General features: G+C 43.2%; 1 protein-coding gene across 3 annotated transcripts in view; it reads left to right on the top strand.

The window, feature by feature from the left end:
* Positions 1–315: 315 nt before the first annotated feature.
* The window catches only part of Dcdc2a (doublecortin domain containing 2a), a 172,124-nt gene continuing 156,393 nt past the window's right edge, over positions 316–16,046 (top strand). The window contains exons 1-3 of one of the 3 annotated variants that reach the window (XM_087590074.1): positions 316–523; positions 1,259–1,618; positions 6,447–6,501. In XM_087590074.1, coding sequence (XP_087446200.1) covers positions 1,326–1,618; positions 6,447–6,501 — 348 coding nt within the window. In that variant the 5' untranslated portion in view covers positions 316–523; positions 1,259–1,325. 3 annotated transcript variants of the gene reach the window in all.

The following is a 16,046-nucleotide window of genomic DNA, read 5'->3' as shown; positions in this document are numbered from 1 at the left end:
ATTAAATCTCCACTCTATCTAGATTCCACAGCCTGATCTAATAATTTACACAGCCAGCATGGAGACTGCGGGCACAGCAAGTGTTCTTTAATTCTTCGTCACATGATAAGCACAGAAAATACGGCAGGGTATCACCTACCTAGCTATGTGCAGGTGTCCAAGCTCCACCCTGGCACAGCACTGGCAAGATAACTTCATTCCCAACACTCTTACTTCCATGACTTCGATGCTAGAGGCAGCCAGAGAAGCTCAAGGGAGCCAGGCGCGCGCTCCAAGCCTAGTTCACAGGCTAGCTCTCCGCGCGAGGCTGCAGTTGCTATGGAAACGGCGAGAAAAAACAAACTGGGCTCCCGGCGGGCCTAGGCAGGCCCTCTGAAGACACTAACGGCGGCGGCGGGAGCACCGGTGCTAGAGACGCGCGGCCGCTTAGGGTTCACAACCTTGCTGGCCCCAGAGTCTGCAACCCGCCCCGCCCCCACCTGAGCCCCTCCCCCAGCTCCTCCCCCACCGCCCGCGAGTGTCGGTAGGTACCACCGCGAAGGGTCCCACCCGAGGCTCGCCACTGGGCGGCGCTGGCCAGAGCGGAGCGCCGGGGTCAGGAGTCGTCTCTCTGCTTCTGCCTGCAGATTATTTAGTTTATTGATATTAATTTAGTTTGGCTATAATTGAGGCTAACTTAGAACTTTCTAGGTAGTTCATACTGGCCTTGAACTCGAGGCAATCCTCCAGTCCCAGCTGCTTTAATTCTAGGATGACAGACGTGTGTCACAGCGCCCGAACTTCTCAATGCACTTTTAAGTATTTTGTTTTCCTTAAAGGAAAATTCCGGCAACCTTAGTCGGGATCGTAATGGCTTTTGGGGGGGACAGGGAGAGCGAATGAGTAGGTGGCGTTTGAGTGCAAGACGAGGGAAAGAAAAATGAAGCCGTTGGGAGAAACGACGCAGACGAGATGCTAGGCACTGAATCTCGCCATGTTAATACTGTGTACTTGAGTCCGGGTGCATGTGTGCGCGCTTGAGTGCGCGCGCGGCCGACGCTGTCCCTCCTGCCCCGGCTCGCGCAGAGGTTTAAAGCCCGAGCGGCGTGGGTTCCCAGACAGCACACCTTGATGCTGCGGGGCGGGAGAGACAGGTGTGCGAGCCTGCGAGCGCTGATTGGCCGCCCGTGCCGCGCCTTCCTTGAATCGCCACCTGCGGGGGCTGGCCCCGCACGGCTGGCCATTCCTCACCTGCGGGTAGCTTTCCTTGTCCCTGCAGGAGGCGGTCCACGAGCTGGTGTTGCAGGCCGGTGGACTGCTTGAGGGCCCGGCGTCCCGCGGGGAAGATGAACGGTCCCAGCCCCAGGTCCAGCCACCTGTCGCAGCCGGTGGTGAAGAGTGTGCTGGTGTACCGCAATGGGGACCCGTTCTTCGCCGGGCGCCGCGTCGTCATTCACGAGAAGAAGGTGTCCAGCTTCGACATCTTCCTCAAGGAAGTGACCGGCGGTGTGCAGGCTCCCTTTGGGGCAGTTAGGAACATCTACACCCCGAGGACGGGCCACCGCATCCGGAAGCTGGACCAGATAGAGAGCGGGGGCAACTACGTGGCTGGGGGCCAGGAAGCTTTCAAGAAACTCAAGTGAGTCGGTGTGTGCCCTGGGCTCTGTGGGTGTGGTTGATAGGAGGCGACCTCCAGCAGTTGCTGGTAGAGTTGAAACTGGAGAAGGAATTTAACTTCAGTAGCAGTAGGTGCAGATTTTAAGCGAATGGATAAATTGTAGAAACAGGGGGGTTATTTTGTTATCTTAACACTGGTCCGAAACTCACTAGATCAGGCCGGCCTAAAACTATCTGCAGTCTTCCTGCCTTAGCCCCTAATGTGTGGCTTACAGGTTTGTGTCTTTCTTTCTTTCTTTCTTTCTTTCTTTCTTTCTTTCTTTCTTTCTTTCTTTCTTTCTTTCTTTCTTTCTTTCTTTCTCTCTCTCTCTCTCTCTCTCTTTCTTTCTCTTCCTTCCTTCCTTCCTTCCTTCCTTCCTTTCTTTTTCTTTCTTTCTGCCCCCCCCCCAAAAAAAACCTTAACGAATTAAACCAAAGGCTGGCTGCTCTGTTATGACTTCCCTCTTCATTGTTTGAATTCCTTCATTGCAAGCAGAATGTACAGAGCCAGGTGCTATGCCCTCTTCCTGTATCCTCGGTGTTTGTGTTAGAAAATGTCTGGAAAAGTTCACTGGCTTTGTGTCTGGCCCATGTCTAATCTCTAAGATCCACAGGCGACTTTCTGGATAGGAAGCTCTCTCAAAGCATTAAATGGCTGTGAGTTAGCCTGGAGGCTTAAGGTCGGTGGAGGTGACTTGTCTTTGAGGACCTTCCACCTGCGCTTTTAATGCAAATCATAAAGAGACAGGTATAGTAAGAAAAGTGCTTAAGTTTATGGGGAGTTGAGAGCTGAGAGTTGTCAGGAGTGGACAGGATAGTAACCTACACTCCATGATTGTTTTAAGACTTTACTGACCTACCTATACTTTGGTGAATCCAGTCATTTCAGTGATTTGCAAAGTTGTGAACCATCACTAGAAATCCAGTTTTACAACGTTTTGATCACTCCCTGAAAGAAACTGGCACCTCCCAACCTCTTCTTCCTCCAGGCGTGAGGCAAGCACTAAGCTATTTCCTGTGTCTGTGGGATAGAACAGTATGACATGTGGACTTCATGTCTGTTCTGTTTGCCACCGTAACACTTTCAGGGGTCATCCTCCACTGCAGTGTGTCTGTGTCACTGTGTGGTTGAACATTTTCCATGATATGGAGCTAATGGTTTCCCTTCATCCTTTGTGGCCGATGGGTATTTGGGTTGCTCACTTTGGGGATGTCATGAAGAATTTTTCTCTGAACGTCTGTTTACCACTTTTCATTTCTCTCAGTTGTATCTACCAGTGGAATTGTGGAATCATAGATAATTCTATATTCTATGTCTTTAAAATAGAACATTTTAATGTAAGCTTATCTTGAGTCCCAGGATAGCCAAAAGTTAAAAGATGTTTACTATAAATCTGTTTTCTGTGATTATTTTCTAATTGTATGGAAGCATTTTTTCCAAAATACTACAAAAGTTCCTTATTATTGCCTGCTCTCTCTGACTTGCACAAGTTAGGGACCCTGCTCTCTGGGAACAGAAACATTCTTTTTATGAAAGTCAAAGGATACTTCTGAATTCATTTCTTCCTTCTCTGAAACTTACCTTAGACAGGATTTATCTAACTCTTAAGAAAAGAGCTCAACGGAACCCTACTAACTTAGAACCATTCTTGTGTTGTTTCTTTGAGAGGGTCTCATGTAGTCCAGGCTGGTCTTTAACCCCATAGGTATCCAAGGATGACCCTGAACTCCTGATATCCTGCCTCCACCTCTAGAAACTTAGAACTTGAAACAGAGGACTTAGACGTTGTTAGCTACTTACGGCTGTGTTCCTGGGCAAATCTTTGGAAAACACTGGTCAATTTCTTGCCAGTGTGGTGAAGGTGGGGATGTAGTTCATTTGGGAGAGTGCTGCCCATTATGTACAAAGTCCTTGATCTTCAGAACTGCATAAAACCCTGTATAGTGGCACACATCTATAACTTGATTCCTTAAGAGGTAAAACAGGACAGTCATAAATTATGATCATTTTCTGCTACACAGGAAGTTCAAGGTCAGCCCAAACTTGGTTTTCTGTGGTACTGGACCAGCCTTGGATATATGAAACCCTATGTTTAAAATGGAAAAATTAGTAAAAACTAATTTTCTTGTATTCTGACATCTTGCATTATGTCTATATTTTGAATTAAATTATTCCCATAGCTGGGTGTAGTAGGATTTATAATCCTAGCACTTGGGAGATAGAAGCAGAAAAAACAGGGGTTTAAGATCAGTCTGGGCTACAGAGTAAATTCAAATCCAATCAGGGCAGTGTGAGCTCCAATGACTGTGAAGCCAACAAAAACAACCCCTAGATACAGAATAATTTATAATATATATTATAATATCTAACAACACATATTTATTATAATACATAATGGTAATACATATAATACAGTAATAATACAGAATGGAAATCTCATTCAGATTGGAACAGCTGAAAATTGTAGACTTTAATCATTCATGCCTCTCTTGGTTGGTGTGGTACTACCAACTCAGAATGGTAAAATACAACTTAAACCAAACAGAACCCGTTTGACAAACCATTTTTTTATGTATATATTAGATGCACAGGGTTAATATTTGCTTTTACTTCACACATAAGCACACGAAAGCCGAGTTTGTTATCGAAGCCCCCATGGTTAGTTTTCCATGCCATCACTGGAGTTCTCTGTGCTTGTAGTGAGAGACCCTAAGAAGGAGTAAGTGATGAATGAGTTTGAAGCTCAGTATTGTGTGCTTATGTAACAACCAAAGCAACCAATAGAACAAGAGTCTGAAGAGCATTGAGTGCCATTCGTGGGCTTTCACCGTGAGCCAACATAATGTTGGGGAAGACAGCAAAATACTTGTCGGAAGGAGAAGATCAATTTCCTTCCAGGATGTCTTTCACTTAGACATTTCTAACATTTTTGATGCCATATCCAAACTTCAGGTGGGTTTTAAATCTTTCTTTTTCAGCTCTTTTAGAAAGCTTTTCTCAAAACTTGCCTTGGGGCCAATAAGACGGATCAGTGGGGAAAGGTGCTTGAGCTGTAAGCCTGGCAATTAGGGTTTGACTTCCAGCAGCCATGTGAAGATGGAAGGAGGGAACCCACTCTACAAAACTGTTCATCAACCTCCACACACACACACACACACACACACACACACACACACACACACGCTCATGCATACACATTCAAATGGTCACACATGCCCTCCCACACACATACACAACACAAATCGTCATACATGCACATACACACCTCTAAAACTGTTCTCATACAATTTTGGACTTGTCTCACCTCTATTAATGTGTTAGGTCTGAAACATTTAGAATAAAAAACAGGAGACATTCTCCTGTATACAACAGAATATTTTATTTTTGAGAGAAACACCTCTAGCAAAATCACAAACGACTCATTTCATTTCTGAGATCCACTGTGCACACAATTGTTATTTGCATAGGGAAATGTAGTTGGATTTCATAATTAGTTGAATTTACTAACATTCTGTTAAAAACCCCAAACATTAGCCAATCGTGAACATATTCAATAACCAAACTTAATTCTAATATATCAATTTGGATTTATTGCATTTATTATTACTGTGTACATTTATGTGTAGGTATGTGTGTGCTACAGTGTAAAGGTGGCAGTCACAGGACAACTTTGGGGAGTTAGTTCTCTCCTTACACCATATAGGTCAAGGGACGGAACTCAGTCAGGCTCGATGGTGGGTACCTTTAGCATTTGAATAAACTCTTCTTTTGACAACTTGTCTGCTACAGTAGTTAAGATAGTTAAGATTTTAATTGCGGTTATAAATTAAAAGCTAGATTTATATTTTTATATTAAAATAATTACTTAGATTTTTTTCATTTATAAGATAATTTAGCAAGCATTTAAACTGGCATTGGGTCATACCGATGGGCTACCTTGACAATGGTAACACATTTTCAGGTTGTGTCTAGCCACCAGTCCCTGGTCAGTATCTGTAGTGGAAAGAATGGGATGATAAGGGTCTCAGAGGCTAACTAGCCCTGTCCCCTTCTGTCTGTAAGCTGAGTCAATGCCCAAGCCACCCCACAGGACTGGGCATGCCAGTGTCACTGGGAAACCTACCTAGTCTTTCCCAGACCTTACTTTGACACAGCAGTCTGTCTTTCCTAGGTTTCACTGTTTCGATCTCCCTTCTGTAATGAATGGAATTACTAGAACTGACAGGATTCATTGAGTAGAGTTACATTAAATAGCTAGAGTGGGTTATTTGGTAGAGTATTCACATGCTCTGGGCTTGAGCCCCAGCACCATATAACACAGGTATGGTGTCACACGCCTGTCACCTCAGCATTAAGGAGGTGAAAGCAAGGGGATCAGAAAGACAGGGTCACTCTTGGCAACACATTGAGCTCAAGCTTTGTTTTAGTATAAAACCCTGCCTCTAATAAAGGAAATAAGAATGGAAGAGAGAGAGGGACAAGGGAAGGGGTTGGGGACAGGAAAGGGGACAGGAGTAGAGAAATGGAGAGGGATAGGGAGAAAGAAAGTCAGTCCATAGTGACTACTGCTAAGGGAGTTGTGCTTCCTAACCAAAGTGCAGTTTTCCACACTAATTCCCTCAGTGTTGAGGGTTAGGCCTCAGCTCAGGTTGGTGAGGCTGTGTGAATGCCACTTTCATGATCTAGTACGTACAGATTTCTGCTCAGGCTTAGGCCTTTCCCTTGACTGGTTTTACCTTTTCATAGTGCTTAAACATTTTATGTAACCGACTTCAAACCTGTAAAAGGAACCCTTTTTGTTCCCTTCTAGCTACTTGGACATAGGAGAAATCAAGAAAAGACCAATGGAAGCTGTTAATACTGAGGTAATGCAAGTTCTATTTTGACACTTTAAATTAATGTCATCTTTTAGTTGTTGTTGCTTATAGCATGTCTGACACGTGGATAATACTCTACTGGTAAGATATGTGTTCTCAGATGAATGTAAGGGCCACTATATGTTTTAAGGAAAAAGCAGTCATTTCTTTGTTGGTCTGCTTTCAGAAATGAAGAGATAATAGGCTCAGGTATTCAGGATCAGATGAAACGTTCTCTTATTTTCCCATTTTCTAGCTTCGTGTTTCTAGATGATACCCAGACAAGTCTCCCTGTTCAGTTGAGAAGATTCTGATTATGCTGGACAAATCTTTGCTCAGAGTCCATAAGGCATCTGGCCTACATTCTTACAGCTTACCTGTCAGAAACAGCCAGGGTCAGTCTTCCAGTCTGAGGCTTTCCAACAAGACAACCCTTGCCGTGTTGTGTCGTTATTTTTGGTTTCTTTGAGACAAGGCCTCTCTACATAGTTCTGGCTGTTCTGAAACTCACTCTGTAGATCAAGCTGGTTTGAAATTCATAGAGGTCTGCTGGCCTCTGCCTCCCGAGCACTGGGGTAAAGGTAGGTGTGTGCCACCGTGCCTGGCTCAAAAATATCTGTTTCGTTTTCAGTTTTAATTTTTTTTCTTGTGCTAAGATTTAAACCCAAGGACTTACACACGCTAAGTGCTCTGCTGCCGCCTTACATTCCCTGTCCTTATTTACTTGGTTAGTTATTATGTTGCAGATAAGGTTTTGTTAAGCTTAGTCTCAAGCTATTGTATCCTAGGCTTCCCTTGAACTTAACGTTTCTGCCTGAAGTGCTTCAGTGAGGCGCAGAAAGAGGTAGATCAGACTGGACTCTGCTCACTAGCCCAGGTAGACACTCTTTCTATTCCACATTCCCTAGATCCAGTATTGCCCATATAGAAAAAAGCAGTTCTTCCTATCCAAAGCCCAGACTCCAGAGAGACTGTTCACAGTATTTTCTCTCATTCTACTTAAGCATGTAACAAGGCCAACTAGATCCCTCCAGGAAAGTCACATAAGATAAACTCTAATTGCAGTATTTGAAGAATGTGAAGTTACATTCATTATTCAACAAATATTCACTGAATGGTTTATGGAAGAGGTGATATTTTCAGATCTTACTTAAAATATTATTTTGTCTATCTTTTTCATTTTTCAATGCATGTCACGTTAATTGTCTATGAAAGTTATGGACTTTAAAGCTTAAAGCAGAATGGTACACATTCTGGCTTTCTGGTTGGGTTTTTTTTTATTATCATGTCTAAAGACTGAACACTTTTAATAGCTATCCTGAGTGGAAATAAAGAACAGATTAGTAGATTAGTTCTGGACAGAAATCTATCCACACTTGTTTGAAATAGGCCACCTTGGATACAATTGGTGCTGGAACATGGATGTCTGCTGTAGAGTCTGAGAGGTGTGAATTCCTCAATAGCGTGAGCTTCCGTCTCTGTGGTGGAAGCATTGAACCTAGTAAGGTGGAACAGGTGTGCAACAGATTCATTGAGACTGATGTTTGCTGCGTGTGGTGCTGCACATCTAGCACAACAGGAAGATCAGAGTTGTAGGCCTGTGCCCATAGCCTAGTGAGTGAGTGTTGGCAAGCATTTTTCCAACTGAACTATCTCCCAGCCCCATGGATTTTATCTTAAAAAATATTTATTTGTATTTTTATGAGTGTTTGCTTGCTTGCATATGTGTGTGCATCATATGCATGCCTGGCGTTCTCAGAGACCAAGAGTGTCACATGCCCTGGAGATGGAGTTACAGATGACCATGAGCTGTCCATCATGGGTGCTGGGAACCAGACCAGGACCTTCTGTAGAAAAGCAAGTGCTCTTAACCACTGAACTACCTCTCTAGCCCCAGGGTTCTTTTTTGATGCAACATTAGAACAGCAGTTATTCCTCTACATTGCTGCTGTGCTGGCTGGTTTTATGTCAACTTGACACAAGCTACAGTCATTTCAGAAGAGGAACCTCACTTGAAATGCCTCTATGCCTCTATAAGGCAGAGGCAGTAGGGAAGCCTGAAGGGCATTTTCTTGATTAGTGATTGATGTGTGAGGGCCCAGCCCATTGTGGGTAGTACCATCCCTGGATAGGTGGTCCTGGGTTCTGGAAGAGAGCAGGCTGAGCAAGGCATGAAGAGCAAGCCAGTAAGCAGCATTCCTCCATGGCCTCTGCATCAGCCCCTGCCTCCATGTTCTTGCCCTGCTTGATTTCCTGCTCTGACTTCCCTCAGCAATGAAGTATGGTCTGAGAGTTGTAAGCACAAATAAACCCTTTCTTCTTCAAGTTGCTTTGATCATGGTGTTACACTGCAGTAATAGTACCTAACCAACTAGGATGGTGATACAATTTAGAGACAGTTTGTGTTACATTGTTCTCTCCGGACTATTGTGTTGCTATGAAGCTATCTGTGGACCCTTCTGATAGAAGCTTCCATCTGTTCTGACCTACATGTGAATGTCACTCCTTACCCCTGTTCCTCTGGTCCCATCTGTAGAGAGGGTCTTCCAGACAGTGGCATTCATTTGTAAATAGTTACTTTGAGTCCAAGTCTCTTTAACATAAAGGGGCCATAGCTCACAATGTATAGAGAGTTAGAGAACCGGTGCCCTAACACTAGAGTACTTGGATGTCCTTGGAGCAGTTTCGAGTGTGTCTTATAAACCAAATGCTTGATGGTGTGGCTCAGTAGGAGGTTAGAATTGGGTAAGAGACAAACAAGACAACCATGTCACTTACTTTCTGTGTCCTGTGACCAGATACAGCAGAAGATGTAGCTTAAAGGGAGTCGTCTCACTTTACTGTTTGAGAGGATTCCTCTTGCATGGTATAGAAGGCTTGGGAGTGGGTGGTTCTACACCCACAGAAACAAGAGGTTAGGACCCTCTCATCTCAAATCTCCTGGGACAGGGAACAGCTAAGCTATAAAACTCAAGGTATAACCCCCACCCCTACCCCAACCTACTTCTTTGAGATAGGTTCTTCACCTCCTAAGTGATCCACAGTCTCCTCCAACAGCACGACACAAGCACATGGGGGACATTTCCATCCCAACCATGACATTAACTATGGTCTTCCAGAGGCTTATGCACCTGGCTAGAGGTGTGCCTAGAGGCCTGGGGAAGTGTAGGCAAAGTTTTCATGGTTTGATACATGCTTTATTATATGAGTTTTATTTTGACCAATTTCTTTATTAAGATCTTAAAAATATTTCTTTGTATAAATCATAGAATAAATTAATATTTGTCTCTGAAAGAATAAAAACGTATGTTTGGAAAAAAGGGTGAAAGTTGGCTTGGAAGGATGTGTAGGTAGCCTTGTGTCGGCCAGGTTCAGATGCTAGGCAGGCACAAGACTGGGCACTGCCAGGAAGCTCTGTCTCCCACACTGTGCGGCAGCTTCGAGGTGCGTTCAGGGCCCGGGTGTGCCGACACTGCCTTTCTCCTGACCATACTGACACACAGCTTCGCTGCCCCATATTTTAATTGCTAAATCACCCTGGCCTCACAGTCACTCTCAGTGAATACCCTCTTCCCATCTCACCTGGGAAACAACAATCAGAGAATTGATGTCTACTTTCTTTAGCTCCTCCTCAGAGGCCTTCATTAGAACCAAAGCCCTACACAGAGCCTCAACCCTCTTTCTCAGCGTCCTGTGACTTTCTCCAGCTCTGTCCATTGCCACACCAAGTCAACTGTACGATCTTATTGCTTCTAGCTGAGTCCACCCGGTTCACCTAAACATGTGCATCGGAGCCTCCTGTGCAGGAACACATTTTGCAGCCAGAAGCACAGTTTCTGAATTTTTAAAATTTAGATGAAATATGTTATATTATAATATATTATATCAGAGAATAAAGGGACTGATATTTGAGGAGCAAGAAATAATTGAGTCCTGGGAAATTCATATAAATTTCCAAAGGTTACACACATGTGGTTACTGATTGGCTGTAATGTGGATGGTGTCTGGGTTGTGGCTCACTGCAGCTTTGAGAAGATTGAATATTGTTCCGTAGGTCTCTTGTGAATTCCCATAGGATGAATATGCCATGGTCACACCTTCTTCTGGCCTTGCTGCCTCTGAAGTATGGGTTTGAGTGTGTGACCCATCATGATTCCTATGGCTGTTTAGTATGCCATCAACCCAGAAACAAAGTCCTCTTCATGACATTGACATAAACCCTCTCCCAAGTCAGTGGCATTTACCACTGCTTTATGGAACTGGAGGGCATTTTGGAATGTAGAATTTTCTGCTGAAAATCAGCATTACACTCGCCCTCCTTCAGATATGGCGGCCCAGGCTCCAGCTTTTGCTCACACTTGTGAATGAACCCTTTGTTCTCTCTTCCCTCCCACAGCTTTCCTGACCCCTCCCCTTATGTGTTCCTGCTGGTTCTAACCCAGAATAGTTTAGGGCTTCATTTTGTTTCCTCGAGTCTCAATGATCCACACACTGTAGATCAGTAAAGATTTTGCTATTATTTAAATAGATTAATTTATTTATTATATGGTGTCTCTGTGTTGCGGGGAGGTCAAAGAGCAACTTGCAGAAGGTGGTTTTCACATGGATCTGGGGATTATACTCTGGCGCCTTTTTTGAGCCACCTCAGCAGCCCAGTTAAGGTAATTTTTTCCCCACATTGACTCTTTTAAAATCAAGAGCCTGTTTGCCCGAGCTCTCTCTCTCTCTCCCTCCTTCCCTCCCTTTTTCTCTCTCTCTCTGCTGATCCTCATCCACTGGTAGAGGAGCCCTGATGACCAGTAGACAAGCATGAAGAGGGAGGGTTGGGCTTGTCCTCCTCTAAGTGACCTGTTGATGAGTAAATAGTGCTCTACACCTGGGTTCTCCCACTGCTTTGCTGAGCCATCTGCTTCTTAGGAGCCGAACTTAGACCCCAGTGAAGGCCATTGTAAGGCATGGCAGCACTCTGTGGCAAAAATCATGCTGCTGAACCATCTTAGACATACCCAGCTCACTTTAGAGTTTTCTTTATGAGAATCTGGGTAACCTTAGTTATGTGGGGAACATGGTGGGTACCAGGAGGTGGGACAAAAGGAAGGAAGAAAGCATTTGCAACTGCAAAACTTTGCCTTTCTGGAAACGTGTGAGGACCTGAGCTGTGGCTTGAGTCACCAGCTTGGATGAATGTCCATCAGATGGCAAATATCATTACTGAGACTTGCCTAGTTCAGTTTAATCATTAGGCATGATCTCTAATGAAATATACCATGAAATTGCTACTTAAAGTGCTTGGCTGGGACTGGAATTCTAGACATTAAGCTGAGCATAATTATTAACCATGCCATTAGAAGGCATGGGGACCCTGTGACTGAGCTCACTAATTTTTACCTGCGTATTCTGAGTTCTCAGGAGAGTTCAAAGGGGCAGACACGAAAGGGTTAAACAGCTTTTTCTTTAACTCTAGGAAATCATTGCAGATTGCTCAGCAGACTTGGGCACACTAATCTATTGAAGAGTAAAAGAACACTATAAATTCATCTAACAGCAGTGGAAGCCTCTCTCTGCTCATTAGACCATCCCTCGTCTCAGCAAAAACTGTTTTGTGAGAAGCATTTCTTTATAAGACAAGCTAGGTCAATGTAGAGGTCGTGATAATTCTAACATGTATAAGATGCTACCAAGGCTTTGTAGGGAGATTTTTTTCTTCTCCAAAGAACAATTGATTATGTTGCATTTTTCTTTTAAAATGATTTTTTTTTATTAACTTGAGTATTTCTTATATACATTTCGAATGTTATTCCCTTTCCCGGTGTCCGGGCAAACATCCCCCTCCCCCTCCCCTTCCTTATGGGTGTTCCCCTCCCAACCCTCCCCCCATTGCCGCCCTCCCCCCATAGACTAGTTCACTGGGGGTTCAGTCTTAGCAGGACCCAGGGCTTCCCCTTCCACTGGTGCTCTTACTAGGATATTCATTGCTACCTATGGGGTCAGAGTCCAGGGTCAGTCCATGTATAGTCTTTAGGTAGTGGCTTAGTCCCTGGAAGCTCTGGTTGCTTGGCATTGTTGTGCTTTTGGGGTCTCGAGCCCCTTCAAGCTCTTCCAGTTCTTTCTCTGATTCCTTCAACGGGGGACCTATTCTCAGTTCAGTGGTTTGCTGCTGGCATTCGCCTCTGTATTTGCTGTATTCTGGCTGTGTCTCTCAGGAGCGATCTACATCCGGCTCCTGTCGGTCTGCACTTCTTTGCTTCATCCATCTTGTCTAATTGGGTGGCTGTATATGTATGGGCCACATGTGGGGCAGGCTCTGAATGGGTGTTCCTTCAGTCTCTGTTTTAATCTTTGCCTCTCCCTTCCCTGCCAAGGGTATTCTTTTTCCTCATTTAAAGAAGGAGTGAAGCATTCACATTTTGATCATCCGTCTTGAGTTTCGTTTGTTCTAGGGATCTAGGGTAATTCAAGCATTTGGGCTAATAGCCACTTATCAATGAGTGCATACCATGTATGTCTTTCTGTGATTGGGTTAGCTCACTCAGGATGATATTTTCCAGTTCCAACCATTTGCCTACGAATTTCATAAACTCGTTGTTTTTGATAGCTGAGTAATATTCCATTGTGTAGATGTACGACATTTTCTGTATCCATTCCTCTGTTGAAGGGCATCTGGGTTCTTTCCATTTTCTGGCTATTATAAATAAGGCTGCGATGAACATAGTGGAGCACGTGTCTCTTTTATATGTTGAGGCATCTTTTGGGTATATGCCCAAGAGAGGTATAGCTGGATCCTCAGGCAGTTCAATGTCCAATTTTCTGAGGAACCTCCAGACTGATTTCCAGAATGGTTTTACCAGTCTGCAATCCCACCAACAATGGAGGAGTGTTCCTCTTTCTCCACATCCTCGCCAGCATCTGCTGTCACCTGAGTTTTTGATCTTAGCCATTCTCACTGGTATGAGGTGAAATCTCAGGGTTGTTTTGATTTGCATTTCCCTTATGACTAAAGATGTTGAACATTTCTTTAGGTGCTTCTCAGCCATTCGGCATTCCTCAGCTGTGAATTCTTTGTTTAGCTCTGAACCCCATTTTTTAATAGGGTTATTTGTTTCCCTGCAGTCTAACTTCTTGAGTTCTTTGTATATTTTGGATATAAGGCCTCTATCTGTTGTAGGATTGGTAAAGATCTTTTCCCAGTCTGTTGGTTGCCGTTTTGTCCTAACCACAGTGTCCTTTGCCTTACAGAAGCTTTGCAGTTTTAGGAGATCCCATTTGTCGATTCTTGATCTTAGAGCATAAGCCATTGGTGTTTTGTTCAGGAAATTTTTTCCAGTGCCTATGTGTTCCAGATGCTTCCCTAGTTTTTCTTCTATTAGTTTGAGTGTGTCTGGTTTGATGTGGAGGTCCTTGATCCACTTGGACCTAAGCTTTGTACAGGGTGATAAGCATGGATCGATCTGCATTCTTCTACATGTTGCCCTCCAGTTGAACCAGCACCATTTGCTGAAAATGCTATCTTTTTTCCATTGGATGGTTTTGGCTCCTTTGTCAAAAATCAAGTGACCATAGGTGTGTGGGTTCATTTCTGGGTCTTCAATTCTATTCCATTGGTCTATCTGTCTGTCTCTGTACCAATACCATGCAGTTTTTATCACTATTGCTCTGAAATACTGCTTGAGTTCAGGGATAGTGATTCCCCCTGAAGTCCTTTTATTGTTGAGGATAGCTTTAGCTATCCTGGGTTTTTTGTTATTCCAGATGAATTTGCAAATTGTTCTGTCTAACTCTTTGAAGAATTGGATTGGTATTTTGATGGGGATTGCATTGAATCTGTAGATTGCTTTTGGTAAAATGGCCATTTTTACTATATTAATCCTGCCAATCCATGAGCATGGGAGATCTTTCCATCTTCTGAGGTCTTTTTCAATTTCTTTCCTCAGTGTCTTGAAGTTCTTATTGTACAGATCTTTTACTTGCTTGGTTAAAGTCACACCGAGGTACTTTATATTATTTGGGTCTATTATGAGGGGTGTCGTTTCCCTAATTTCTTTCTCGGCTTGTTTCTCTTTTGTATAGAGGAAGGCAACTGATTTATTTGAGTTAATTTTATACCCAGCCACTTTGCTGAAGTTGTTTATCAGCTTTAGTAGTTCTCTGGTGGAACTTTTGGGATCACTTAAATATACTATCATGTCATCTGCAAATAGTGATATTTTGACCTCTTTTTTTCCGATCTGTATCCCCTTGATCTCCTTTTGTTGTCTGATTGCTCTGGCTAGAACTTCAAGAACTATATTGAATAAGTAGGGAGAGAGTGGGCAGCCTTGTCTAGTCCCTGATTTTAGTGGGATTGCTTCAAGTTTCTCTCCATTTAGTTTAATGTTAGCAACTGGTTTGCTGTATATGGCTTTTACTATGTTTAGGTATGGGCCTTGAATGCCTATTCTTTCCAGGACTTTTATCATGAAGGGGTGTTGAATTTTGTCAAATGCTTTCTCAGCGTCTAATGAAATGATCATGTGGTTCTGTTCTTTCAGTTTGTTTATATAATGGATCACGTTGATGGTTTTCCGTATATTAAACCATCCCTGCATGCCTGGGATGAAGCCTACTTGATCATGGTGGATGATTGTTTTGATGTGCTCTTGAATTCGGTTTGCCAGAATTTTATTGAGTATTTTTGCGTCGATATTCATAAGGGAAATTGGTCTGAAGTTCTCTTTCTTTGTTGTGTCTTTGTGTGATTTAGGTATAAGAGTAATTGTGGTTTCGTAGAAGGAATTCGGTAGTGCTCCATCTGTTTCAATTTTGTGGAATAGTTTGGATAATATTGGTATGAGGTCTTCTATGAAGGTTTGATAGAATTCTGCACTAAACCCGTCTGGACCTGGGCTCTTTTTGGTTGGGAGACCTTTAATGACTGCTTCTATTTCCTTAGGAGTTATGGGGTTGTTTAACTGGTTTATCTGTTCCTGATTTAACTTCGATACTTGGTATCTGTCTAGGAAATTGTCCATTTCCTGAAGATTTTCAAATTTTGTTGAATATAGGTTTTTATAGTAAGATCTGATGATTTTTTGAATTTCCTCTGAATCTGTAGTTATGTCTCCCTTTTCATTTCTGATTTTGTTAATTTGGACGCACTCTCTGTGTCCTCTCGTTAGTCTGGCTAAGGGTTTATCTATCTTGTTGATTTTCTCAAAGAACCAACTTTTGGTTCTGTTGATTCTTTCTATGGTCCTTTTTGTTTCTACTTGGTTGATTTCAGCTCTGAGTTTGATTATTTCCTGCCTTCTACTCCTCCTGGGTGTATTTGCTTCTTTTTGTTCTAGAGCTTTTAGGTGTGCTGTCAAGCTGCTGACATATGCTCTTTCCTGTTTCTTTCTGCAGGCACTCAGCGCTATGAGTTTTCCTCTTAGCACAGCTTTCATTGTGTCCCATAAGTTTGGGTATGTTGTATCTTCATTTTCATTAAATTCTAAAAAGTTTTTAATTTCTTTCTTTATTTCTTCCTTGACCAGGTTATCATTGAGTAGAGCATTGTTCAATTTCCACGTATATGT

This window comes from Rattus norvegicus, chromosome 17, assembly GCF_021556685.1.
Source record: "Rattus norvegicus strain SHRSP/BbbUtx chromosome 17, alternate assembly SHRSP_T2T, whole genome shotgun sequence".
NCBI classification, from domain to species: Eukaryota; Metazoa; Chordata; class Mammalia; order Rodentia; family Muridae; genus Rattus; species Rattus norvegicus.
This window is presented reverse-complemented; position numbering and strand designations above follow the sequence as displayed.